Consider the following 25,253-nt stretch of genomic DNA (forward strand, 5'->3'; position numbering starts at 1 on the left):
TATAAGAAAAATCTGTAAATTGTCTCGTTTAGCACACACTATGGAACTGTTCAAAAGGCTGAAAATTCTACCAATCAGACACTTATATTATTTTAAAGTCCTAAAAATTTTTTTCATAAGAGGTGGCTACTTACAAAGCCCCATATCTGACTTATATAATCTTCGAAGTAATATTGGATCCACTGTAACCATTCCTCGCTTTCGAACTTCTAGATTTAGAAACTTTTTTTCTATCGTATCTCATAAATTGTTTAATGCCCTCCCTGAAAATATTCGAATCGTTAGAATTTTATTAATTTTTCTGAAGGAAGTTAAGCTATGGCTTTTAAGCATTGATCACACTGAAGTTGAAAATTTGATGCGCTATATAGTTTAATTTAATTGTAAATTTGATTTATTATTTTGTTTTTGTATCTTTTGAATTAATTTAAAAACAAATTTGAAATGCAATTTTCTTTTTTATACTCACCCCACACTAAAAAACATATAGGTACGTAACTATCAATTTATAAAGTGGCATTAAGCTCTATTTTGAATTAATTTAACTAATGCCTCAAACTATTCCCTTTCATTTCATCTTATAGATATAATTATTTATAATATTTTATTTACTTTGTAATTAATTGAATTTTGTATGATGTAATGGAGTTGGAGAATAAAGAAAAAAAAAAAAAAAAAAAAAAAAAAAAAAAAAAAAAAAAAAGAAAAAGTTTTTATTAAGGTGGCTAGGAATATTTTTTTTTTAATATAATTTCTTATATCGTATTACTTTTGATTTCATGTTATTGTTTTTTTTTTGTATTTAAAGTAAGGTTTTTTAATAAGTACAAAAATATTTTTAATTAATAAAAAAAAATATTTTAAAACTGTTCTACACAGTTTTATGATAATTTTTTTTATTAATTTTAAATATATCGCAATATTAAAAATTAATTTTGTTTGTATAAAAAAAAAACCTAATCGCAAAGGTTATTCTCAAAACTACGACTGAATTTTTAACCGTGCGTTGTTTGTTTTTAACTGGGCATATTCATAATTGTTGTTGAATTTAAACTGGGGATTTATCCACTGTTTTTCAAATACGATATACTCTAGTACTTTCTTTAAAAGCAGCTTAAAAAGTTTATATAAGTACGCCCAAATAATTTAATTGGATAAATGAATTTAAAAGAAAACAATACATTTTGCGTCCTTTATCTTTAAAGTTCCATAAACATAATACTTGGAAAACTTACAAAAAACGTTTTTGTTCTAATATTTTTTTGTAATTCAAAATCATTTTTCACACATATTATAGAAAAAGAAAATTTGAATTAAAACAAATAGTTTATTACAGTAATTCTTAATATTTTCAGATGTAACAAAGTTTGATCAATTATGGCCTTATCTCATAAGAATTTATTTTCAATAGTTGTATTTTTTTCTATTATGAGGACAAACAGGATACAATTTGTATACTTGAAAACTAACAATATTTAATAAGCATTGATATGGGGTTTTCTATCTGTATGTTATCATATTTACTGTTCGTTTTTCTATTCTAGGAATAATGTACCTACTTTGTTGAATAAAATAATTTGTGACTCAAAACTGCTACTGCCAATTTTACAATACATCATTAGTTTTTATTTTCCCAGAACACTCTACATTTCAAGAGGTTAAGTGTTTGCCTTTATAAGATAGCCCTAAATAAAAGTTCATTATAAACAAATATAATTTAAATAAATAAATTTTAACCATACATTAGAGAAACTTTAGGTCTTTTACGACAGGTAGAGTAAATTGAAAATAAGCTGATAGCTTCTTATAGTGTGGTTCCCAGTTGAACCTATAGTTACATAAATACTCCACCTCTAGCTTAGCAATCAATCTTAAATCACAATGTACTATTGCCACCCGCCAAATATTATTATTTTCTATTATATCATAAAAATAACAATTTAATTTTTTGGCGAAGATACATACATACATATATTTATGAAAATTCAATAAGATAACCTCAAAATAAATGTAAAACTTCGCATGACAGAATATTATTTAACTATATATCACAATAGAACAGTTTGCATTACCCTCTTTGTCTTTGATTGATCTATAAAATGTTCCACATACGCCATAGTGACCCTCTTATTTAAACCGAAAAAAAAAATTACAAAAATTGAATTCCTTAACAAAATGGCTTAGATTTATCAAGGGCAAAAATATTGTCAAAATTGAGAATGTCCAAAAATATATGAGTTAAAGCCCCAACATCGACTAAAATGAAAGGACTTCCATATATCGTACAAAAAATATGATCTTTTATCTTAAAAGAAAGATATTAATCTTTTGAAAGATGTAAATACATCATACAAACTTAGGGCCAATTTTTCAATAGTCAGATAAACCTCAGATAGAGCTCATTCCTAGGAATAAATTTTTTTTATATTGACATTTATTCTTCTGATATTCAAACTGACGATTGAAAAATCAGGGCTTAATAAAATAATGCTTTCTGAATAATAACACGTTGAAAACCAGACCCAGAATCGCTAGTGGGATAATTCCTAATAGTGTAGTTTGTTAAATAAGAATAACACAAGAAAGAAAATGTTGGCACAAGAACTTCAAAACATTTAAATGACTGCCAATTTAAAATATAACTTAGCAGGCTTTATACCAGTTTGAAGCAAAATGACCCCTCTGTTTACTATGAAGCTCTTTCTTTAACTAACCATAACCACTGCCTTGAATATCTTATCAAAGACTTTATTATAGACTGGGTATTAATTTATAGTTAAAGGTATGTACTTAAAAAAATATTCATTGCATTCGGAAAATAAGTAAAATAACTTTGATTTTTACATAAAAAATATAAAACACGATAACGTTGCCATAAACATTTGACAAGTTATTTAAGAGGTTTTTTTTTTTCTTTCATTATTGATTTAAACCCTCACATGCTAATCACTAACTGATTCATTGATTCTGTACCGCGATGTACAGTGTTGCTAAAATTTTTTTAAGAGCCTCTTAAGTGCAACAATTTCTTTTTGAAAACGAACAAATTGGGTCGTTCCTAAATGACCCAATTTTCTAATGTAATAAAAATTAATCTATAATTTTATGTATATTTTATGTTTAAACCCACTTATTCGTTCATTCACTTTTACTATTGAATTTTCTATATACTTGTTGCGGAATTAGATATAGGTAGATATTGGGTGTGTTTGATAAGGAATTAATTTATTGAACCTTAATTCTTATCAGTTGTTGTATTTGTTATCAATTTGAATCATTTTTTGATTTTAAAACTGGTTGCGGTTATCTAGTATTAAAATTATTCTCCTACAAAACGCATTGAAATTACAATTAATTCGTTTTGAATCCTTTATATAAAAACATTATATTTATTCCTGACAAAATGGTAATCACTTATCAAATTATATATATAATTTTATTTATTTCAGACAAAATGTCGGAATATTTTGAATTCCAGATGAATAAACGTTACTTAGACACAGGTTCCCTTTCATATTTAAGTCGACAGCAACAACCATTTAATAAGAATGAGGCACGTGATCGGCGAAAGGCGTTAATAGCTCTCAAGGATATGATTGGAGCTAGCATGAATTTTGCTTTAAAAGACAAGTCGTGCTGCACAGATGATGACTTTCTGAATAGATTTCTTTATGCTAGAAAATTTCGGTGCAACGAAGCCTTCGAATTGATCATCAACTATCATTCGTATAAACAACGAAATAAAGTTCTATTACAAAAATTAAATATTTTTGACGAGACCATTCAGATGGCATTGAGAGACGGAAATCCGTGTATATTAAAAGAACGTGATCGTCGAGGAAGGAAAGTTATTCTATTTAACACAGTGAATTGGGAACCAACAAAATACACAGCTGAAGATGTTTATAGAGCTTTTTTGCTAACATTGGATAAACTATTGGAAGAAAAGCAGAATCAAGCACTAGGATTTGTAGTGATTGTGGATTGGACAAATTTCACATTACGACAGTCATCTCACATGCAGCCAAAGATTTTGAAACTAATGATAGAAGGATTGCAAGTGAGTTATTACTTATTAATTTAATTGAAAGATTAGATTAAAATATTATTTAACTAAAATATTTATTAATCATTAATTTAATAATTTAATTAATTAGGTACTTTAAAATATTAATTAAATAATTCAAAAAAACTAACATAGGTAGGGTAAGCGGGGGTACATTTGACACCGGGGCACATTTGACTGCGTTTTACGGTATGATCGTGCCCTTAATAAAGAATAGTTTAGATGAAGAAAGAAGCTGAGTTTGATTTAAAGAAACTTTGTGAAATTTCGCAGTCTTTCATTAACTTTTCGAGGAGTACCACGTGTTTTTTGACCACCGGTATGTAAGCGATTTCTGAACCTTATAAAAATATTTTTTTTAATGGTGAATCAATATTTTGATAGCACTATGCTTAAAGTTTAGTAAAGTTTAGTTAATTAAAACCAGCTTTGTAATAAAATAGTATTAATTATTGAAAAAAAAGAAAAACACTTTTGCGGCTTCTTCGGGACACCTTTGACTTTTGCCATGGGGGCACAGTTTTACGTTGATTTTGGGGAGATTTTGGGGAATTATATATTAAATAAATTATTAAAAAATAAATCGACATCGTTTAATTTTGATTACGATTTAAATGGATGGATTTTTTTTAAATATTTTATAATTTCTTGTTTTTTCTTCTTCTTTTTAGAAAATGAATTTTTTAACTTTTGGATTTATTTATTTTTTTCGTTTAAAACCGAAAAACAAATTTTTTCTGATAGTTATAAAAATAAAATGCACATGATGTGGGGTTTAATCCACCATTGTCAAATGTACCCCTTTCAAAGTCAAATGTGTCCTGGTCCCGGGGCACTTTTGACAAAATGACGTTTTTTTAGAAAACATTATTTTAAATGTTGAAATGTTGTAAAACAAAAAAATTTACTGTAGGTAAGTATAATCTTGAATAGGCAATAAATCAAATACAAAACAAAACATTGGAATACATTAACAGTTTTCGAAAATACAGACCTTTGAAAACTAAATGTCAAATGTACCCCCTTTTCCCCTACAACGGCACTATAAGTATTGAACAATTTTTTGAGTGGATTGTGTAGATTATTTTATTTACATTATTAATGGCTTTTAATTTGTTTTGAAATTCTTCCATATTTTTAATGAAATATCGCGGGGTAAGAATAATGGGGTTTTGTTAATGAAAAAGATTGTTCAAAATTCCGAAAAAGGTTTCTGTGTTAAACATACAGTTTTATAGTTCTTAAGAGCTTATATGATATGAAACGATTTTATATGGAAAAAAATAGTGCCTTACATCGTTAAATGGGCTTTGTATATTTATTTCACAATTAATTTTGTTATACAGTTAACAGACTCATCAAATTCCTTTTTAATAAGAGTAAATTAAATGGTTTGAAAGGACTTAGTCAAGATCGATCCGGTTATTAGCTCCGCGCTAATAAGGTCATCAAGCGCTTACATTATATTTGAACCCAATGGCAACATCTACAATATAATAAAAGCGTATTCCTTTTTGTAAAGTTAAGTAAATTGAATGAAGTATTTTTGAAAAACTGGTCCTCAAACTCAGAATTTAAGGCTAAGGTTTAAGAGAAAGTTTAAAGTCCTTGGGTATCAAACTCTTAGAGAATTGTATTTATTAATTGTATTGAATAATTGTATTTTAATATTGAAGGTGTTGCCGTTGTGTTCAAAATATTTTTTTTTGAAGTCGATTTCTGAGAAAATTGCATCTATCGCTTAAACGATGGACAATTATCCCTCACTCCTATATAGTTTTTTTTTTCTAAAAATTACCAAGACACGCTTTTGGTACCATTAAGTTTATAAGATTTAAACAAAAAAATGTTTTTGTTCACAAAAAAATAACTTTAGTTTTAAAAAGCAATACGGGAACATCGGCAGTTTGAAACCTATAAATTTTAAGGAATGTTTATCTATCGAAATTTGAAAAAAAAAAGATCATCAAAATCCAAGCCGTTTGGCCGGGTCACTTAATGATTTGCTTTAATTACTCCACTAGCTGTTTCATTCCTCAGAACTTTCGAACGGATGAAACGTTTTTGATGATTCTTTTTAATTTGAAAGCTGTTACTTCCAGTTTATAATCCATGAGAAAAAAAAATCGGTTTCGTTAAAAGTGTATTAAATTCTAAACGTTCAAATTAGTTGGGCAGCAGTATAACTACTCTATTTGTTCGATTTTGCCTTTTTAATTTTTTATCTCGGTTCAACCTATACAAACTAACTTTTTGCTTTATCTTATGAGAATCAATCTGATTATCTTTACCAAACATTTATGTCTTCACTTAACTCAAAAAAAAACAATTTTTCTTTTCAGGACTGTTTTCCGGCTAAATTCAAGGCGATTCACTTTATTGCTCAACCTTGGTATGTAGACATTGCTTTGGCCGTGATCAAACCATTCCTCAAGGACAAAACACGTGAACGTTTCAAGTTGCACGGTACTAATCTAGCAACACTACACGAATGCATTGCCAAGGATATATTACCTCCAGATCTGGGTGGCGAAGGACCAAGCGTTAATACCCTCGACTGGTACCATGTTCTTCTCGAATCTAGCCAAACAACTGAAGCACCAAAATCATACCGACTTATAGAGACCACAGTTTATGCAAAGGCCCCATTTGAGACACCATCTTCAAATGGAATTTCAGAGAATAGCCAGCTGATTGGATCAAATCAAAGCAACTCATGACATAGTTTTACTACAAATGATCTAATTGTATGCACTTAAAGAAGAAGAAGAATTATAATCTATAAGAAGTGATGCTGTTGGGGATTTTATATGACATTTTAATTTTAAAAACAAAAAAAGATATATCATTTTATTTATCACAAGGTATTCTAAATGATTCTCATTATGTTGTATATGAAGTCGTGTCGTAAGCAATATTGTACACTTTAGAAATGTAATGTACCTACCTATTAAATCGTAGTATTCTTATGATTAATTTAAGCAACTAAAATCTCATGTATTTTTTCGGAATATTAAACTAAAATCTAAACACAGTTTAACTATGTTTTTAATTAAACAAAAATTGGAACACTTAAAATAAATCTTACAATTAGTGATTTTTTTTACAAACGTCTCCGTTTCTTTGAAGCCCCTACACCTAGAGGGCTCTCTTGCATGGATACAGCTGCAACTCATTGCAAAAGTGATTTTAACTTAAGTTTTTACAGTCTGGTCCTGTCTGAGGATAGCTTCAAGTAAGATGAAACGGGTGTGACGTTAGAAAGTCAACATACAAAATCTCCCAAAACCCTTTCATGGAATCACCACACGGCAACAGCGGCAATTTTTAAATTTTAACCCATAGAGTATTCTAATACCTATGTAATGTACCTACATGAAAAAAATCATTAAATCGGAGTTGTACGGCCGGGATCTCGAATATTGCCATTGTTTAACTTTAGTTACTCAAATAAGCCCCGATTTATTCACACTGCATTAAATTTAAAGTTGTCATTTTAAAATTTATAATGCGACTTGACAGTTTTCTAATTTTTGATGGGAACTTTAAGTATAATGCAGAGTGAATAAATTGGGCATAAGTGCTTAATTTTGAGGACCGGAAACCCTAAGCTAAGATCTATACAGGGTATCAGTTAAACAGTCTGAAGACTAATAGCTACACTTATGGTTGTTTTAAAAAACAATAGAAAAAGATTCTATCGCAACCAGTTTAGCTTTGTTAGCTTTTTTTTTGTTTTTTTTTTTAATTTCATCATCTTGTGTTTTTTTGAAAAACCGTCTTTTTTTGTTCAACCCTAAATAATTCAAAAATATTAACGAAAATCCAGTGCTAAAGCACTATGCATATGCATCCTATATTCAGCGAACAATACTTAATTTAATAGCGTTTTCGTTTGGGAATCTGTCCGGGACTGTCCGATCCGGAATGCCAAACGATCAGAGTTGTATACTTTTTTTTGATTCTGAAGTTTGGGTTTCTTTGTATTTGTGAAACATCAAATGCGAACGTCTGATGAAAGTTTTGTTTTTTTTTATATTTTTTATTATTATTAAGTTATCTATTCTTTTTTTGTTTTCTTCACTTTATTTTAATATAGTTTAAAGTTTGTGCATAGTTAAAAATTTAAAAATTGAGAAATGAACAACAAAGAATGACATTTTATTACTTTGACGTCTTAAGTGTGAACATGTGTGCGTGATTCTGGTTTTGATTCTGCCTCAAAATTCAGAATCGATTTTCTCTTCTTTTCAGAATTAGAACTGTCATTGAGTGCCAAACGAACAGTTTCAGAATCGTTCGGAAGAATTCCGGAAAGTCCCGGACGACCAAACGAAAACGCTATAACTTTAAAAAATATGTAGTTGAATTTTAAAGCAAAATAGTTTTAGAAAAATTAATGCATCCTGGTTTTAATCTAATGAGGAGCGTTTTTTCAAAACTCAAAAAAATGTTTTTTTTTTAAAGTTTTTCAGGGGAAGGTTTTTTGTCTCAAATTTAAATACAAAACCAAATTTTCCAAAAGTAGAAACGCCCAGTTGTTCTTTCCTACAAAGCTAATCGATAGGCTCAACTTTTATTTTCATATTTAGAACGATTTTAACTTGTTTTGGAAATGAAATCATCGCATTTTTTTCAAAATACATAAAACAAATCCAAAAGTACACTTTTTACTTCCTTACATTATAATCTTGTATGCATAATGTATGTACCAATGAATAACTAAAACCAATCTCGTTTGGCGAGTTTTGAAAAAAACGCTCCTCATCATCATTTTTCACGCTTCTAAAAAATCACTTTTTCAAGCAGCGACTAAAAATAAAAAGTTAACTGTAATGTGTAATTAATAAAATAACGGTATTAATTTATTTCTTCATAAGTATTTTCGATGATTTTCCAATAAGGGTGCTTTCATAATTGCATGGTTGCTTTGTTTACATGCGGTCATTTGCGATCAGACTAATGTCAGAAAAACTATTTGCGCATGTATTTTACTTTGAATTTATGAACACTTTCTCTGATTTGTGTGTTTTGTCAAAAGTTTGAAGTTTCAATTCAGCCTCTTCTTCAAAATAAACCAATTTCATCCTTTAAGAAAAAAATCTTTTTTTTTAACATTTCTCCAAATGTTTACAAATTTATTATATGCGGCTATTTTTGTTATTTTGACTTGAATTTTGAATTTCCATTCAAAATTTTGATAGAATTGAGAAATAAACTAAAGCTGTATCATTTTTTACGCCATGTTCCTTCTTTCTTCAAGTTTAAATGCATTGCGCATGGGAATTTTTTAATTTGCACATTTGCGCTCCAAATATTTGCGTTTTACATTTATGAACACCTGACATTTGTCATTTGCATTAATGAAAGCTTTGCATTCGTCAGACTTGCGCAACCATGCATTTATGAAAGCGCCTTCATTGCTCTTAAGTGAACAGCAAATTTTGGGAGTGGAGTGATGGCCAAAATGTAAGTATGCAGTTTTATAGCCTTATGCGTTATAATAATGAATTCAAAAGTCTCGCAGGTCTTAATCGCAGCCTTATATGGTTTTCGGGAAGTTAAATATCTCGAGTTTTCCAATTAATGCGAGTAGGCTAAATTGACACAAATTCATATTCTGAATATAATATGCTCAGTCATTTCCCTTAAGGCTGAAGACATATACTATAACTATTCTATGCTACAAAAAAAAACTCAAGAATCAAGACATAAGGTTTCGTTCGAATTTGAAAACGGAAACGTTACCGGATTTATTGTTTTTGGTTTAAATATTAAACTTTAAACATTAGCACTGCTTACAAATACAAACTGCAAATGATTTTTTTTATATAATAAGTTTTATTTATTCCAAATATTAAACAGAACCACTATCCGACAAAAAATTTTATGTTTGCACGAATTCTCAAGCAAAACTCAAGTCCGAGCTTAAGACAATTTGTTGGGGATCCGTCAAAGTGTTTTTGATGACAACTCAAACGGATCCCCAATCAAATATCATTCTCTAACTCGGATTCATCCGCAGATCGGATATCATTAAATGCATTTACTGATCCATCGTTTCTACGGCAACCTGGGGATCGTTTGGGGGTGGACGTGGCTCGTCCCCATCATCCCCTGCACCGGCTGCAGGTTCGTCTTCCTGACCCCTCGATGGTCCCGGTGCAGATCCAGCCTTAGCCTTTGCCATATTAACATAGTGCAAGTTTTCTTCATCATCGAAGATTTTGAATTCTTGACCTTTGCCAACAATGGCAATGGAAATGTTCTAAGAAAAGCAAATCAGTATAAATTGTTTTATTGAAATTTTAGCCTAAAATCTTACCAAAAGTGGAGATTGTTCATCCTTAGCCAAAAGTTCATCATTGGGCAATGTTCCTCGAATTGCCTGGATACCATGACAAATCAATTCATCTTTGGAACAATCAGCAAACTCACTCAAATGACGCTCCAAATAGGTACGAGCACTTTGCGAACGCGAACCTATTGACATTGCTTTGCAATTGAAATAATTGGCTGACGGAACCACCTGATAGATGTGTGGACCTTGATCGTCATAGCCCGCAACTAGAAGACCAACGCCATAAGGACGTCGATCGTATCGTTGAGTTGTCACTTGCATCTTGTTTCCTAGATTCATAATCAAACGAGACACCGGATAGGTTGTATCGTACGAGTATTTGTAGTTCAAACATTCTGTACGCAAGTAACGACTTAATACACGAGCGTCGGCAGTGATTCCAGCAATCGAAATACCCAAATGATCATCGATTGGAATGATTTTCTTTTGACTGGACGATAATTCGGAAGTGGCACGACGAAGTCCTACCAAAACAGCGTAGTCATGATTTTTCAGACCGACAGTTGCAGAGCCAAGTTTGACTGCTTCCATGGCGTATTCGACTTGATGGAGTCGGCCCTGGGGACTCCAGACGGTAACATCGCTATCGTATTGGTTTCGGAACTGTGAAATGCCGCATAGAATAGAAAAGATGGAATTGGGGGAACAAGGTTAGGAGAAAAAGTACCAAAGAAATTACAAGTTAATAAAACTTAAACTTATTGTTAGATAATTAATATATTTTTTACTAAAGAAATGTGCTCGTACTTACCATTTTATGTATAAAAATTAATAAAAAAGAAGAATCTTTGTTTAAACTGGATGGATGACAAAACAAATTTCCAAAATCACTCTACTGATCTGATGATGATTCTCAAACTGTGCGGTTAAAGAGTGAAGATAGTTGCAGTTTTCAAATACAAAAAATAGTGCTGAATGAATACGTTCAGCGTTTGATTGAAAGTCATCCAGTCAAAGTCTCGATTTACACCAAGACTCAAATATAGCCGGTTGACTAGGGAATATGTGCCTGTTCTCAAATGAAGAAAGTTGAACATTTTCTGAGATTTGCGATGGTGAAAATTGTAACTTGCAGGAGAGAGAGGGGAATGAAAATTAAAAAAAATATATATTCGGCGTAGAAAATTGACGGTCTGCTACTTTCATCGTTCTGTGGGTGAAAGTATTTTCAACTTCTTGTAGGAAAATGTAGAAATTCACAAACTGAATGTGGGCCAGATGCGTTACACATAATTTCAAATACCAATCGTTCCACTTCAGTGTGGAGACAGTACGAACTCAAAAATGTATTTTTCGCCATTTTAAAAATACGAGAAACAAAAAAAAAAATGAAAAAAATGAAAACAAGCAATAATGGGCTGTTTCATAATAAGAAAATTTCGCATAATAAGGTCAGTTCGAATTTGAAATTTAAAAAAATCCTATAGGATTTGACATTCGAAATGAGATCGCTTGCGAAATTATCTCATTTGGGCTCTAGTTAAAACAGACTACTAAAAACAATTTGAAAATTAGATAAAGCTCAACTAACATTTCAGCTTCTTTAAAAAGGTATTACAGAAGCTACATTTCAGCTTCATTTTAACTTTAGTAAGGTTGTTGGGCATGGAAAAAGGAGAACGTTATACAAGTTAGACCCTTTATAAGAATGTATTTATAAGATCTATAAGAAGCTTAATCAAAACTTAAAAGAGCTTGAATAGCTCTTTAATACATGTCTTATCGAAATTAAAAAAAAAAAAAACAACTACACAAAAAAAAAAGAATTTTCTTTTTTAATTGGTTTTGATTTGATTTTAAATCATGAATTTTATCTTTTAATCTGAAATTCCATTAGTTTTTGGTATACTTATTACCTAATAAATAATTTTAAAATTATATAATTTTTTTACCACATCCGGTAATTGAACTTCGTATCTGCATGCGGTGTTAGTCCACCACTCAGTCATCCTAGTATATATTCATTAATGAAATCAAAAACTTAATCAGTTCAAATAGCAGAAATGTCAAAACAAAAAAATGTCCGAGCTAAATTATTCAATGTCAAAATCAAAAAGTGTCCGAGCTAGATTATCAATAGGTGTGTTTTTTTGTTTATCTATATAGATTTTGTGCAAAAAAACGACATCGAGATTTTTGAAATCAAAACAATTTACGTGTTAAATACAACAAAAACTTTATCTATATAGATTTTTGAAAAATCCAGATAATTATCCAGATTTTACTTTCTCTCGATAGAAAACAGTACTGCCAAGGTACATTACACTTATTAAATGTCAAATTCTATTAAACGACAGCTGCAGTTGACAGATATATGACAAAAAAAATATAATATTTAAAATTGAATTAAATTAGGAATAACAAACAACGCAAATCAATGTTAAGTACAAGTATATTTTTTGGAAAAACATAAAAATTGTACCATAAACTTTGTTTTTTTAATTTAATTTAATTATTTTAGGATTCACGTATTTGCAAGAGTGCGATATCTTCCACAAAACCAAAGAAAAAAAACCTGAAAAGCAGATGGAAAGTAAATCAATTTATTAATACAATGAGATAGCATATTTATCTTTTTACTAGGAATTATTTCACAAAAGAAGAATTCTGTGTACTGTGCGCTTGTGTCTTAATCGTGTCGATACCTTCAAACCTCACAGCCAAATGTAATGTAAAATGCACTTGGAATGCCCACTCGTTTGCGAAAACGTCTATTCTTTGACGATAAACATGGTTAAATGACAACAAAGCTCTTGTTAATCAATCGCCTCATTATGCCCACCACAAAAAGTCTCATAACTTTTTAAAAAGATACACGTCATGTCTGTGCGCTGCAAAAAAAGCAAGTACAATCATACCTCCTGAAAAATATTCCTTCAGGAAATACTTTTCATCCCAAACAGCAGACAGCAACAAGCAAGACAATCCCAACCTTGCATTGCAGCTCATTCAATACCCAAATCCTTCGGCTCCCTAAAATCAGAGCATCATTTAGGTCCCCAATTGGTTACAGGTAATTTTTTTATTTATTCTCCTTTATTGGTTCGATATATTCCTTATTCCTTCTTCAGATATAATCTGCCTGCATTGATGTCGTCCTGTTTCTTTAGGAAATGTCTTCTACAAATGGCTGTAAAGCCGAGATCCCGAGAAAATGATATCTGCATGAATTTTCTTCGCAATTACTTTCCCCTCCTTAACAGCTATGCAGGGGAAGGAATTAAGGCAGTACACATGGATTCCCAAGCCAACTCAACCAACCCCCGAGGACAACGTATACAGCAGACTTTTTAAATTAAGTTTATCCATGTATTATATTTGTTTATATTTTATAACTTTGTTCATTATTTAACGTTAGGCCCCCTTTGTGCCAACAAAATTTTGTAACTATAAATGTATCTTAGAAATAAGTTATTTTAAGTCAATTGTAAATAGCAAGTTCAATAAACCAAAATTGAATTGCAATACACATGGATAAACAAAAAAACATATTTGCAAGCTATCATTCTTGATCCAGCTGTGGGAGTCCTTACAAAGGCGGGAGATTTTGTTTTATCTTTTCTTCCCCGAAACGTAATCTGTTTTCTCATTAAGATTTATTTGACCAGTTTCCAATCCGATATGAAAGTTAAATAAACAAATGTGTGCGCGCCTCACTGCATAATCTCAGAACTGTTTCTTTTTTGTTTGTTTTGTTGCTTGCTAGGTACTTATACAAGAAAAGTCTCATAACCAACTCCAAGTTGAAGCAGAACTCAAATATTCAATCTGGCGAGTGAATACAAGATTTTAAGAATTTCTGCAATAGGTTAAAGTATATTTAATATTTTGTGTTCTTCTAAAGAGAGCTGGAAAACTTTCAATAAAACTAGATACGAAAGTGTTTTGTTAAAAATAACTCAATCAATATCTGTTTAATATGTTTGAAATATAATTCTAGTTTCGCTAGTTCATTCCATATGTTTGGTTCATTTTTAGAGATGAAAAAAACTGCTTTGCTGAGGTTAACGCAGAAAGTTGATGATATGCCTTCTACGCCATTAGATGAAGCTAATGCCGAGGAAAAATCAACAAGAAAGATGAAGAAGAGCGACACGGAGCAGAATAAAATTGTAACCACATCACAATCCCAGTCACAGTCACATCAACCACCACATCCACTGCTGCTACCAAATTCTGCCCAATCATCTCCCGCCGTCCAGTTTATGAAAGCAAAAGTTAAACTAGAAGCGGATCCAGAACTTGCGGAAGTTCATACTAATGCTAATTTTTTTTATCATTCGCCACAATTAAAACAGAAAATCATTTCATGTGATCACTAAGTAATTTAAGTTTTTTTTTTTTTTTCTAAGGATTATAAGTTTGGGTGTAGGGCTTGATTGAAAAAAATTACTGTTAAAACATATAAGTAAATTGAGTCTACATGAGGGATGATTTAATAGATTAAGTACAATTGAACAAATTTTACTTTATATTCCAACTGTTGTTAAACAAATTCGTTTCACTTTGCATATATATTAAATATACAATCAAAAAGTTAAAACAATATTGGTTCAATATAAACAAAACAAAATTAATTTTATCTCATTCAACTCATTGTGCCACATGCGTATAGCTTCTCTAGACAAGAGTTCTTCATTATGCAAATTAGGATTTGCATGTTATTTGGTTGTTATTCACAGCATTCCTGAAAGTTTAAATAAGAAAAAAACACATTTTAAACCATTCGAAAATACAAAAAGTTCGCGACTTAGATACCTAATTTGATTGACTTTCATTCTCCAGATTGTCGATTTCAATGTTTAATTTCAAATTAAACATAATGCAGCAAAGCAGAAGTAGATGTATTAATAGACATAAACCTCCATCTTATCTTAAATCAACGTCTTGATGACTGGAAAATGTTTTTGTTTATACAGGGGCAGGGAACTGTTGTGGGATGAAGTGGGCTTAAATAACGAGTGGCTTGGTTCTGGAAAAAATCAACAAGTTTTGGGTGGTAAATATTACCACCTCCAATGAAGTCTGTGTAGACGTCGACATTCTCAGATAGAGCCCTTCTTTTTTGTGTTCAAGTTGTGTTATGGCAGATGCAACTTCCTTCACAGTGGGCAAACCATGTGGTAGAATTCCTGGTGGTAGTTTGGAATGGAACCTAACACAGCTAGAGGAACATGATAATCGACAAAACAGGAACAATTCTACGAATTTTTTTGTTTGTTTCTTTCTCTATGTTTTATTAAATTTTAATTTTTAAAATAAAAAAAGCAAAAGCAAACTTTTTGACAGACTCTGTCAAAGTTAATGTTCAGTGCTGCCAAATAATTACACGGATTTAAAAAATCTCGATGTCGTTTTTTTGCACAAAATCTATATAGATAAACAAAAAAACACACCTAATATCAAAAACAACAATCAAATAACAAAACTTGGTAATTTCTGTAAAGTTTCTATAAATTCATTAACCATGCTTATCCGAAAAATCAAGCTCTGTTCGGTAGTTTATTAAACAGTATTTAAACAACTTATAACAAGTTCTAAATTCTATAAGAAATTAAATTCTGAAGCAAGATCAATACAAGCTCTATAAAAAGTAGAACCTGCGAGATTTCAGTTTACAGAAACTGTTATTGGGTGTGTTATTGGGTGTGGCCACAGATTTTTCTGCGTGTCAAGTTAGCAAAATATCAAAAAATTGAATGAAAATAGGGCACAACAAAATCAAATATGTCAAAAATAATTCGAGCCTTCCGAGATGTAATTTAAGTCGGATACAAATTTGAACCCGCCCAAAGATTATCATCTGAATGGTCAACAGCTGAATGCACTCATTTCACCGCCAGCTGATAAATGTCATAACTCAGCAAATTGTTTTTCTCATTTCTAGAAAAAAAATCCCAATAAGTTGTGGCGTATTTGATTGCAAGTTTTCAATTTTCTAATAATTCTATTTAACTCTTTTGATTTCTCTTGAAAAAAAGGTTGTTTAGTTATAAACAGAACACAATTTTAAATTATTAAATTCATAAGCCTTAAAACGGAAGCCTTATTTAATAGTTCCCTCAGAATGGCTGGTGTTAATGTCGAGACAAGAGAAAATCGATGGAGAAAGGTAACAAAAAGTATATTTTTTTCTTTATTTATCTTTTTTTTCATCTTCTTTCGGTTCTTCAAAATAATTTAAACAAATATGATCGACTTAGTCATATGTATGTTAAAATGCACACATTTTAATCAGAAACAAATATATATACATATAAAAGATTATATTGAATTGTATTACTTGATACGATTAAAAAAATATTTCTTACGCTTCACTGCACCAATTACTAATCATTTTCCATTTGCATGCAATATCGATATAATTCTTGTTTACTTGATTTATTTGCAAGACAAGTAACTACTTACGTCTACTCTACTTTTTTTGTTCTCTTTTTTTTTTTGCAGGCAATAATTGGTCCATTGCCTCCAGATTTTCTACGTATTTCAACACCGAGAGAAATTCAGGAAGCGGTAGATTGCCAAGCTGCAATGGCATTGTATCAGCAACAGGCTATGCCGCAATATGTGGTGAGTATAACTTAAAAAATGTACAATTGAAGCTGAGAAGTCGTTGAGTACCTAGAAACAATTGCATTTTATAGAAAAAGTATGAAGCCATGCAATTTAGAATTCACAATACTTTGTATCAACTATATGTAACTGCAGTCGATTCTAAATCCCGCTAAATCAAATAGTCATTTGAACTGTGTAGAAGAGAAAAATTTGCCAATATCCTTTTTAAGTATTTTTTAGGAGAGGAATTCGTAGTTAAAAGTTTAGAAAGCCCTGCTTACGGTAAACAAATTTAAAAATGGCCGAATATTCAGCGGCATCTCTAGTTTTGTAGGTAGGGTAGAAGGGGGAGGATTTGCCAGAATTTAGGAAAATTGACTTAACGCAAAGTTTTTACGTTTCTTTTAATTTTTTTATATCTGATATTATTATTGACTTTATTATCTTCACTTAAATATTTTTTTCATCTTGACATATTAATTATTTCTATTTTTAATAATTTATTCAAAAAAATGAAAAGCGATGTGGCAAATCCTCCCCAGGTGGGAGGCTTTGCCACGGGGGTGGGGAGGGATTGCCAGTTACCTAAATATCAAAGTTAATACAAATAAAACCAATAAATCATAAACAAAACTTCTTTTTAGCTGAAAATACGAAGAAGGGACTGATTTTAAAGGATTCTGCCATCCTCTTTTGAGGAAGCTTACTTCTGGCAAATGTACCCCATGGGGTACATTTGCCAGAGCAAAACCTACCCAAAAACGAATGGCAAATGCACCCCACAAGCTAATCTTTCAAAAATTTACTTATAACTTTTTTATAAGTTAAACAGTAAAAAAATCGCTTCTACACAGCATAGTACACATAATTTTGAAAAGATATTTGTATCAAAAAGTAATTTAACACGACAAATACCTACAATTTACGACGGTTATGTACCTTCATATTTTGGTTCTCAACATTAAAAAACTAACACAAGCGTCTAATTTATTTCGTGTCCAGCCAAAAGCTGTCAAACTTTGTGCAAAGTTTTCAATCATAAATGTGCAACAGAAAATGATTTTTCGGTATTTAATATTCTGTTGGTTTGGAAAAAAACCTGGACTGGCAAAGGTACCCCACTGGCAAATGCTCCCCCTTCTACCCTACAAAGAGTGATAAGTTGGTTGGTATAAATTGCGAGCGTTAGCGAGCAAGAAAATATTTTTTAAGAAACAAATTTTAACCAGGCTTTATAAAAAAAATTATTTCGTACAATTTAATAAATAAAACATTGAAAAATGGACTTTTTCTTGCACTGAAATTTTGTAGCAGAAAATTGACAGGTACATTCTATCTATTGAGTTCTAAATGAAATTAGCAATACTTAAAAACCAAAATTTTAAATAATCCAAGTTGTTTGACATGAGCTAATTACACTGGTCAACAAGGTTTTTGTTACAGAAACCAGGGTATACTTTTCTATAGGCTGAGCTCGAATCCGAAGTCAGAAAAATTCTATCACATCACGTTTTGGAGATATTCCCGTTAGAAAATCGAAAATGCCGATTTTTACCAGTTTTCAAAGTTATTTTTTAGCGTTCACTTATTTTTTTTTTTTTAAATTAAATTTGTAACAGTTTCTAAAAGGATTGTGTCAAAATTTGAAAGCGATTGGTACAGAACTTTTCGATATTTGCTATTAAAAGCAAATAAATATGAGATGCCCCAAACACTTTGATTTCAAGTTATGATTTCTCGAGGAAGAAAATAGATATTTAAAAGATTAAAACGGATTTAGAGAGACAAAAATTAATTCTTTTAGAAACTGTTACAAATTCAATTTAAAAAAAATAAGTAAACGCTAAAAAATAACCCTGAAAACTGGTTAAAAGCGGCATTTTCGATTTTCTAACGGGAATACCTCTAAAACGTGATGTGATAGAATTTCTGACTTCGGATTCGAGCTCAGCACACAAAAAACCTATAAAAGAGTATACCCTGGTTTCTGTAACAAAAAAGAAGTTTAATTTTGTTGACCAGTGTTATACTTCACTTTGAAATTTAACAATAAACTGAAATTGTTTAATTTTATAATTTGAAACAAAAGAATAACGAAATGTTGTAAATACAGTGCTTTGCAAAAGTATAATCGCACCATATAAAAATGCTATTTATATATAACCGAGTATTGCAGCGACACCCAACTATTTTTTTATTAAAGGAGTCAAAAAACAAGAATATTGAGAAGAACAAAATGTCCCGTTACTTTCTCTTATAACTTTTAGAAATAAAAACAAGTTTTTCTTCCATTGCAAAAGTATAATTGCATTTTTTTTATTTTGAGTATGGCCAACAAGGTTTTTGTTACAGAAACCAAGATATACTTTTCTAAAGGTTTTTTATCTGCTGAGCTCGAATCCAAACTCAGAAAAACTCTATCACATCGCGTTTTTCAGATATTCCCGTTAGAAAATCGAAAATCCCGCTTTTTACCAGTTTTCGAGGTTATTTCCTAGCGTTGGTAGGTACTACAGTCTCTGAATAAATCGATACATTTATTTTCGCTTACATACTGGATTTAAGGTTAACATAGAACAAAAGTGGGTAATAAGCAACTGAAGATATCTCGGACAGTAGAAAAGATGTCTGAAAGATTTAAATAGATTTAAGGGTAATATTTCAAAAACGAGATGTGATCGAATAAGTCCGTCTTTGGATTCGAGTTCGGCCACCGAAACCCTTTAAAAAAGCTTAGTTTAGTCTCGGCACCAAAAACCCTGCATAAGTACTTGTGGTATTTAAAGGGTTCTTAAAAGAGCATTTTAAGGTGTTAACATAGTGCTTAAGGAAATGGTCAAAGAGATAAAAACTCTTTGTAATGGACCAAACAATTTTTGTTTTCCTTTATACAAACTTCATCGACAGCTTCTGCAACGATGCAAAATTGGTATTGATTTTAAGAGAGATTTTCTTATAGGTAATCAAATCACTAAAATACAAAAACAAATCATTTAGTGCTGCACATATTAGACTTGTATATGTTTATAATATAGGTATCTTTTGATTTTCTGAAAAAAAATTTTAAATACGGCTATGTGTTCCATACATATGTATGTAACCAAATAGGAAACGGGATTATATCATATGGTTCCGGCTCTTCGATGGGCTCAATTTTTTCACTGCTTCCAATACAACTTTAAGAACGGTTTTAAAATGATTTTTTTTTAGTTATGGCTATAGATGTGCATTCTAATAAATGGTTGGTAGACACATTAGAGAAAGTTATTATGGATGCATTTTGTATGGTCGACCGCGTTAGGGTCGAAGGGATAAATTCCATATCTGCGCAATGCATTTTGTATAAAACAAAAACGGTCTTTATTTTCTAGAACGTGCAAAACAGTCCGCAGAAGTTTGTTTTTGTCTTCTCTGTAGGTATTTTCCAACCTTCGTTGCCTTTTAAACTGGTCCACTCCTACATTAAAGCTCGGCAGTGACCCTTGAGCCCCTTAAAAGCTCCAATATCTGCTGATGTGGGTTGTATTCGAGGGAAAAATGAAGTGCATTTTTTTATGTAATATGAATAATTATTTATTTTGGTTAAACATATATAAATTTGTATAAATATTTTAAAAATATATGTATATATAAAGGAAATGTCTGCTATACATTTCCTTTATATATACATAATATATTTATTGCCTAGTTCCAAACTCATAAAAATTGGGTTCCTATTACCCAACAGTTTAAAATAGGAATACAAAAAAGCAATAATAACGAAAAAAAATAACAATGTTTAAAAAATTCAAAAAAAAATTAATTACTTATTGTCTAAACTAATACGTAAAATTATCAAATTTAGCTTTAACTATATTTTCATTCAAATAAACACTATATCATGCCACCACTCTCACTATTTTTTTTACAAAAAAATACGATAATTTTACGCATCTGATCCTTCCGACAAACTGAAAGCTATTTGAATAGGAAAATATATAGATTTATGAGCGAGATATCGCAAGGAGTGATCGAATATAGTATACAGATTCTAGTTTAACCGGGTTTCTACTTATAACGGGGCAAAACAGTGTTTTTACATATTTAAGTGAAAAGTGTTCGGCTACTCGAGCTGTTCGGAAATAGGTGCATCCATCCTATATGTTTTTTTTTTCTTTATCTAGGATTATTGAAAACAAGGCTTGAAAGTAGGTTCTTTTCAACATCTTTTTCAAGATGGCGGGTGCCCCCCCAAGGATAACCCGAACACATTCCATGAAAAAAATTTTGTCCCGCACAAAATGCGGTTTCATGTCCATATTTTGAATAATTTTCCAGAGCTAAAATGGCTGTCAGGGAAACGACTGACACGCTTAGACCACTTTTTGTGATACCATGATTTTGCATGGAAATTTCTCACTACTTAAACCAGTTGGAGCTTTTAATGAACCGGTAAAGGTTGAATATGTCAGTATTAATTAGTTCACTAGTATCTTCTAAGAAGTATTTTTACAGGTATAATTTATGTACGTCTACTGAAAAGGGCAGGACATGAGCAGAGAAGATGTTGGATTGTTTCTTCTTCTTCCTCATCAAAGCAACTTCTGCAGAAATCGTTTGAGACTACGCCAAGCCTTACGGGTTTTTACCTCTATAAGCTATTTTATTTTTCATCATTATTTGGGGAGTTTTCAATATTTCCGTCAAAACTTTTGATGCCATTTTTTTCCTGATTCTTCCAATCTCATTTGAGCTGCATAAGAAAATTCCTCAGTTGGAGATATTCTCCTATTTTTTTCCTTTTTTCTTCTTTTTAATTCTGTTTCATAATTCTTCAAAAGATTTGTCGGGTAGCCCCGGCACAAGCCATGGGAATGGTTAATGTCCCTTCTAGCCACAATTTATTGGATTCAATCCATTTTCGCTTAAAATCGTATACAAATTTAGAAAGTTAAGGCTCATAGTTTTTCTTGCGAAAAAGGACCAGAAAATAAAAAGCTCTTGAGATAAATGAAACTAACAAAACACTTAGATATAAAAATTATTTATAATTTGTATTTATAATTTCAGGCCCCAAATCACGTCGGACGCCTTAGTATTACTTGTGCCCAAGCACGTTTAGTTCGTAATTACGGCCTCACAAGAATGGATCCATATGTTCGAGTACGTGTCGGTCATTATGTTTATGAAACACAAACTGATCCAAATGGTGGAAAAAATCCCCGTTGGAATCGCGTTATCCAAAGTCAGCTTCCCGTCGGAGTTAATTCCATTTCAGTTGAAGTTTACGATGAATGCAGTTTTAAAATGGACGAACTTATTGCTTGGACGGATATACGAATCCCCGAATCCGTACTACGCGGCGAAACCCACGAAGAATGGTATCCACTGAGTGGCAAGCAGGGTGAAGGTCTCGAAGGCAGTATCGATATGGTTTTGAGTTTTGGCAACCAACCAGTGACGCCATACATGTATCAGGCTATTTCAGCAGCTCCAATGGTTATGGTACCACCAGGTCGACCAATGCCAATATTTGTTGCACCTCAGCAACCTCAGATGCCACCTCCAGTTCCACAAATCAGCGAAGCAGATCTTAAACAGGTATACTGATTGAATAAACAAAAGTTCTTAAATAACTTTACCAATTTAAATTTCTTTCTTAAGGTCCATGAAATGTTCCCTGATATTGACAAGGAAGTAGTTAAGTCTGTATTCGAAGCCAATCGGGGAAACAAAGATGCAACTGTTAATTCATTACTCCAAATGAATGAGTAGGAAACTTATTCTTTTGATTTTTTGTTTCAAGCATTCCGGCTTTGTGGAGTTAAAAATATACCAAAATAAATTTAAAAATACACCGACGACACCCCTGCAATGTTGCGCTGTCTTCAAATAAGAGCACTTATAATTTAATCCGATATTTCCATTTATTTATTTTTTAAGAATGAGATAAAAATCAAATCATTATAATACGAATACGAATAAAATGTAATTTTAATATATAAAATTGTGACTTCTTGTATTCGCAGGTGTCAATAAAATTATTTATGTGAAATGGAAAACAACAACAACGCGATGTATTAACAATAAAAAAAAGTATATTTTAGCTTCCGCCAATGTAGATGATTTACCATGCCGTGCATAAATTAAGTATGAAAAAAAAACTGAATTACAGTAAATCCTTGATTAACGCCCATGTTTCGCAATTCCATCGAAAGTGAATTGAAATCACTTTACAATTTCGAGTGAAATGAAATTGCATGTTCTGCATTCCGATCGGTTTCGAAAACTTCGAAATCTCTTTGAAATGTCAGTACTTAAGGATCATCCATTTTTATTTTGTTTATAAAGCGAAGTTACTGCGTTTGAAGCAAATCATTGTAATATTGCAAATTTTAATCGAAAAAATTATTAAAGTGTAAAATAGTGAATGAGGTGGCGACAACAGGCAGTGCGCTGTTTTTTTTTTTATTTTAAGAAATTTTTAAGAAAATTTCCCCTCCCGTCTAAACGGAGGGAGATAGACCCCCTCTTATAGAAAACAGTCATAGTCTTTAATTCCTCTACTCCTCCTGCTGAACTGGAATCCGAAGTCTACTAGCCTCCGTTTTGGAAATATTACCGTTAGAAACTTTTTTTTGCATTATGTAACGGTAAAATTTCAAAAACGACTAGTAAAATATTTTTGACTTCGGATTCGAGGTCAGCAGCCTTAAAGCCTTAAGAGAGTATATTTTGGTTTTTGGTGCAAAAATCTTGTTGACTAGTAACTTATACTTTTGATTAAGTTAAGTTAGTCTTTGGCTTATTATCTTAAACTAAATCTCGAACATTAAAAGATTTAAAGTTTTTGAAAGAAAATAAAAAAAAAAACAGCCCGTATAGATACCATTACAAATTATGTTGAAAAAAATCACCCTACAACTTCAAAATAACTTTTTTTGCATTTTCTAACGGTAATATTTCAAAAACGAAAAACAAATACAATTTTTTCTGAATTTTGGTTTGAGATCAGTATACCCAAAAACCAGTGGCGTATCCAGAAAAAATTTGGAGGGGTCTGCAACACTTTTTAAAAAAATTTTTAGAGGGTTAATGTACGAACACTTTTTCTTTTTTTTATTTTTCTTTGATCGAGAGTGAAGCGCTGTGCTGCGGTACTGAAAGTAGTATAGTAGCATTTTACTGCTCTCGACAGCTTCGTACTACTTTCTCCTCCTTTCACATTCAAATTAGTGTTTTTTTTTTCAAAGCTTTTGTATCCCAAACATTTTGCACAAACAGCAAGGTGTGTTGAGTCATCCTTAAATATACTTTATTTCGTTCGAGCTTTGTCATGTGCGGAATTCAAAACTGTTAACAGATTTATTCCTATCACGTCTAGTTTTTGAGCTATACTCATCACTGTTTTCAATTTCACCTAAAATGAATATCATGTTTATTTCGATCGATTTCGAAAACTTTGAAATTGCTTCCATTTTTATTTTGTTTCTTAAGTGAAATAACTGCTACTTTGAACATTTAATAGGCAATTTGTATGGAAAAAAAGAAGCAGAATTATAAAGCAAAAATTAGAAGACATATTTTGCGAGACAAATTAAATATGTAAGTGAAATTGCAAATTGTTGTAGGCCTACGTGCTTTTTTGATTTTAAATTTTTTTCTAATCGGGATAAAAGCGGGCAGGCACTTAAGTGGGTTTTACTGTACCAAGAAAATGAAAATTTATCATTTTTGAAATAGAACAAGTAAAAACAACTTTGGTAAAAACGTAATTTCCGAGAACGCTCTAGAACTCTGAATAAACCTGTCTCTGGGAATATTTTCTTTGTTCAAAAACATACGACCGGAAATAAATTTCCAGGGGAATTTAACTGTCATTTCGTATTATTTTTTTCACTGGGAATAGATTCCGGTGATCCTACTGATCCACGATTACGAAATAGATTCCGAGGGAAATAAAATTCCCTTGGAGATTCACGATAGGGCCTAATGTAATTTTACCGACATAGTTCCGTCTGTTATGGTTTTTTATTGCCTAGGTGTTTCTGACATTCCAAAAAAATCATTTTTTTTTTAGAAATTGAAACACGAAATAAAGAGTTCCTTGATTATAAAGCCACCATTTTTTTTACTTCTACAAGTCATCATTCAAATCGATAGTATTTGATACAGTCATTTTGAAAACATCCTCAATATTCGGGGAATAAATGTAAATTTTTAATTTTAGTTTTCTTTTCTTGAAGCCTATCAGCATTTTGGCATTTTTTTTTTTACTAAAAAAAAAACAAG

At 31.2% G+C, this 25,253-nt stretch overlaps 3 protein-coding genes and 1 long non-coding RNA gene across 9 annotated transcripts in view; 3 read left to right on the forward strand and 1 right to left on the reverse strand.

Annotated features, from left to right (window-relative positions):
- LOC129916657 (clavesin-2-like) overlaps nt 1-7,113 on the forward strand; it is a 48,081-nt gene extending 40,968 nt beyond the window's left edge. For all 3 annotated transcript variants that reach the window (XM_055996756.1, XM_055996763.1, XM_055996771.1), the window contains exons 2-3: nt 3,450-4,060; nt 6,409-7,113. In XM_055996756.1, coding sequence (XP_055852731.1) covers nt 3,450-4,060; nt 6,409-6,786 — 989 coding nt within the window. In that variant the 3' untranslated portion in view covers nt 6,787-7,113. The remainder of the gene's footprint in view (nt 1-3,449; nt 4,061-6,408) is intronic.
- A 2,774-nt stretch (nt 7,114-9,887) lies between these two features.
- LOC129916682 (proteasome subunit alpha type-1) lies at nt 9,888-11,311 on the reverse strand. The gene is made up of 3 exons (XM_055996780.1): nt 11,179-11,311; nt 10,392-11,030; nt 9,888-10,334 (listed from the first exon to the last, which is right to left on the reverse strand). The coding sequence occupies exons 1-3, from the start codon at nt 11,179-11,181 to the stop codon at nt 10,113-10,115; spliced, it is 864 nt and encodes a 287-aa protein (XP_055852755.1). The 5' UTR covers nt 11,182-11,311; the 3' UTR covers nt 9,888-10,112.
- A 1,251-nt stretch (nt 11,312-12,562) lies between these two features.
- Nucleotides 12,563-14,708, forward strand: LOC129906801 (uncharacterized). Of its 4 annotated transcripts, none has more exons than XR_008770851.1 (4): nt 12,564-12,806; nt 12,889-12,960; nt 13,011-13,440; nt 13,499-14,708. It is a non-coding gene; the product is annotated as an uncharacterized LOC129906801 (long non-coding RNA). The 4 variants fall into 4 exon arrangements; XR_008770853.1 differs by having other exon boundaries at nt 12,798-12,817; XR_008770852.1 differs by having other exon boundaries at nt 12,563-12,817; nt 12,889-13,440.
- Nucleotides 14,709-16,301: 1,593 nt separating this feature from the next.
- Nucleotides 16,302-22,968, forward strand: LOC129906106 (toll-interacting protein-like). Its single transcript, XM_055981745.1, has 4 exons — nt 16,302-16,539; nt 16,875-16,997; nt 22,032-22,562; nt 22,626-22,968. Exons 1-4 carry the CDS (start codon nt 16,495-16,497, stop codon nt 22,734-22,736), a joined length of 810 nt encoding a protein of 269 aa, XP_055837720.1. The 5' UTR covers nt 16,302-16,494; the 3' UTR covers nt 22,737-22,968.
- Nucleotides 22,969-25,253: the final 2,285 nt, after the last annotated feature.

Source organism: Episyrphus balteatus, chromosome 1, assembly GCF_945859705.1.
Source record: "Episyrphus balteatus chromosome 1, idEpiBalt1.1, whole genome shotgun sequence".
Lineage (NCBI taxonomy): Eukaryota > Metazoa > Arthropoda > Insecta > Diptera > Syrphidae > Episyrphus > Episyrphus balteatus.

Excerpts from the sequence above, each read along its gene's own strand:
- LOC129916682 (XM_055996780.1), bottom strand. Across the intron at positions 10,335-10,391 it reads ATGAACAATCTCCACTTTTG|AACATTTCCATTGCCATTGT; the intron begins GTAAGATTTTAG and ends TGCTTTTCTTAG.
- LOC129906106 (XM_055981745.1), top strand. The coding sequence starts at position 16,495 with ATGGCTGGTGTTAATGTCGAGACAAGAGAAAATCGATGGAGAAAG. Across the intron at positions 16,540-16,874 it reads GAGAAAATCGATGGAGAAAG|GCAATAATTGGTCCATTGCC; the intron begins GTAACAAAAAGT and ends TTTTTTTTGCAG. Across the intron at positions 22,563-22,625 it reads GCGAAGCAGATCTTAAACAG|GTCCATGAAATGTTCCCTGA; the intron begins GTATACTGATTG and ends TTCTTTCTTAAG.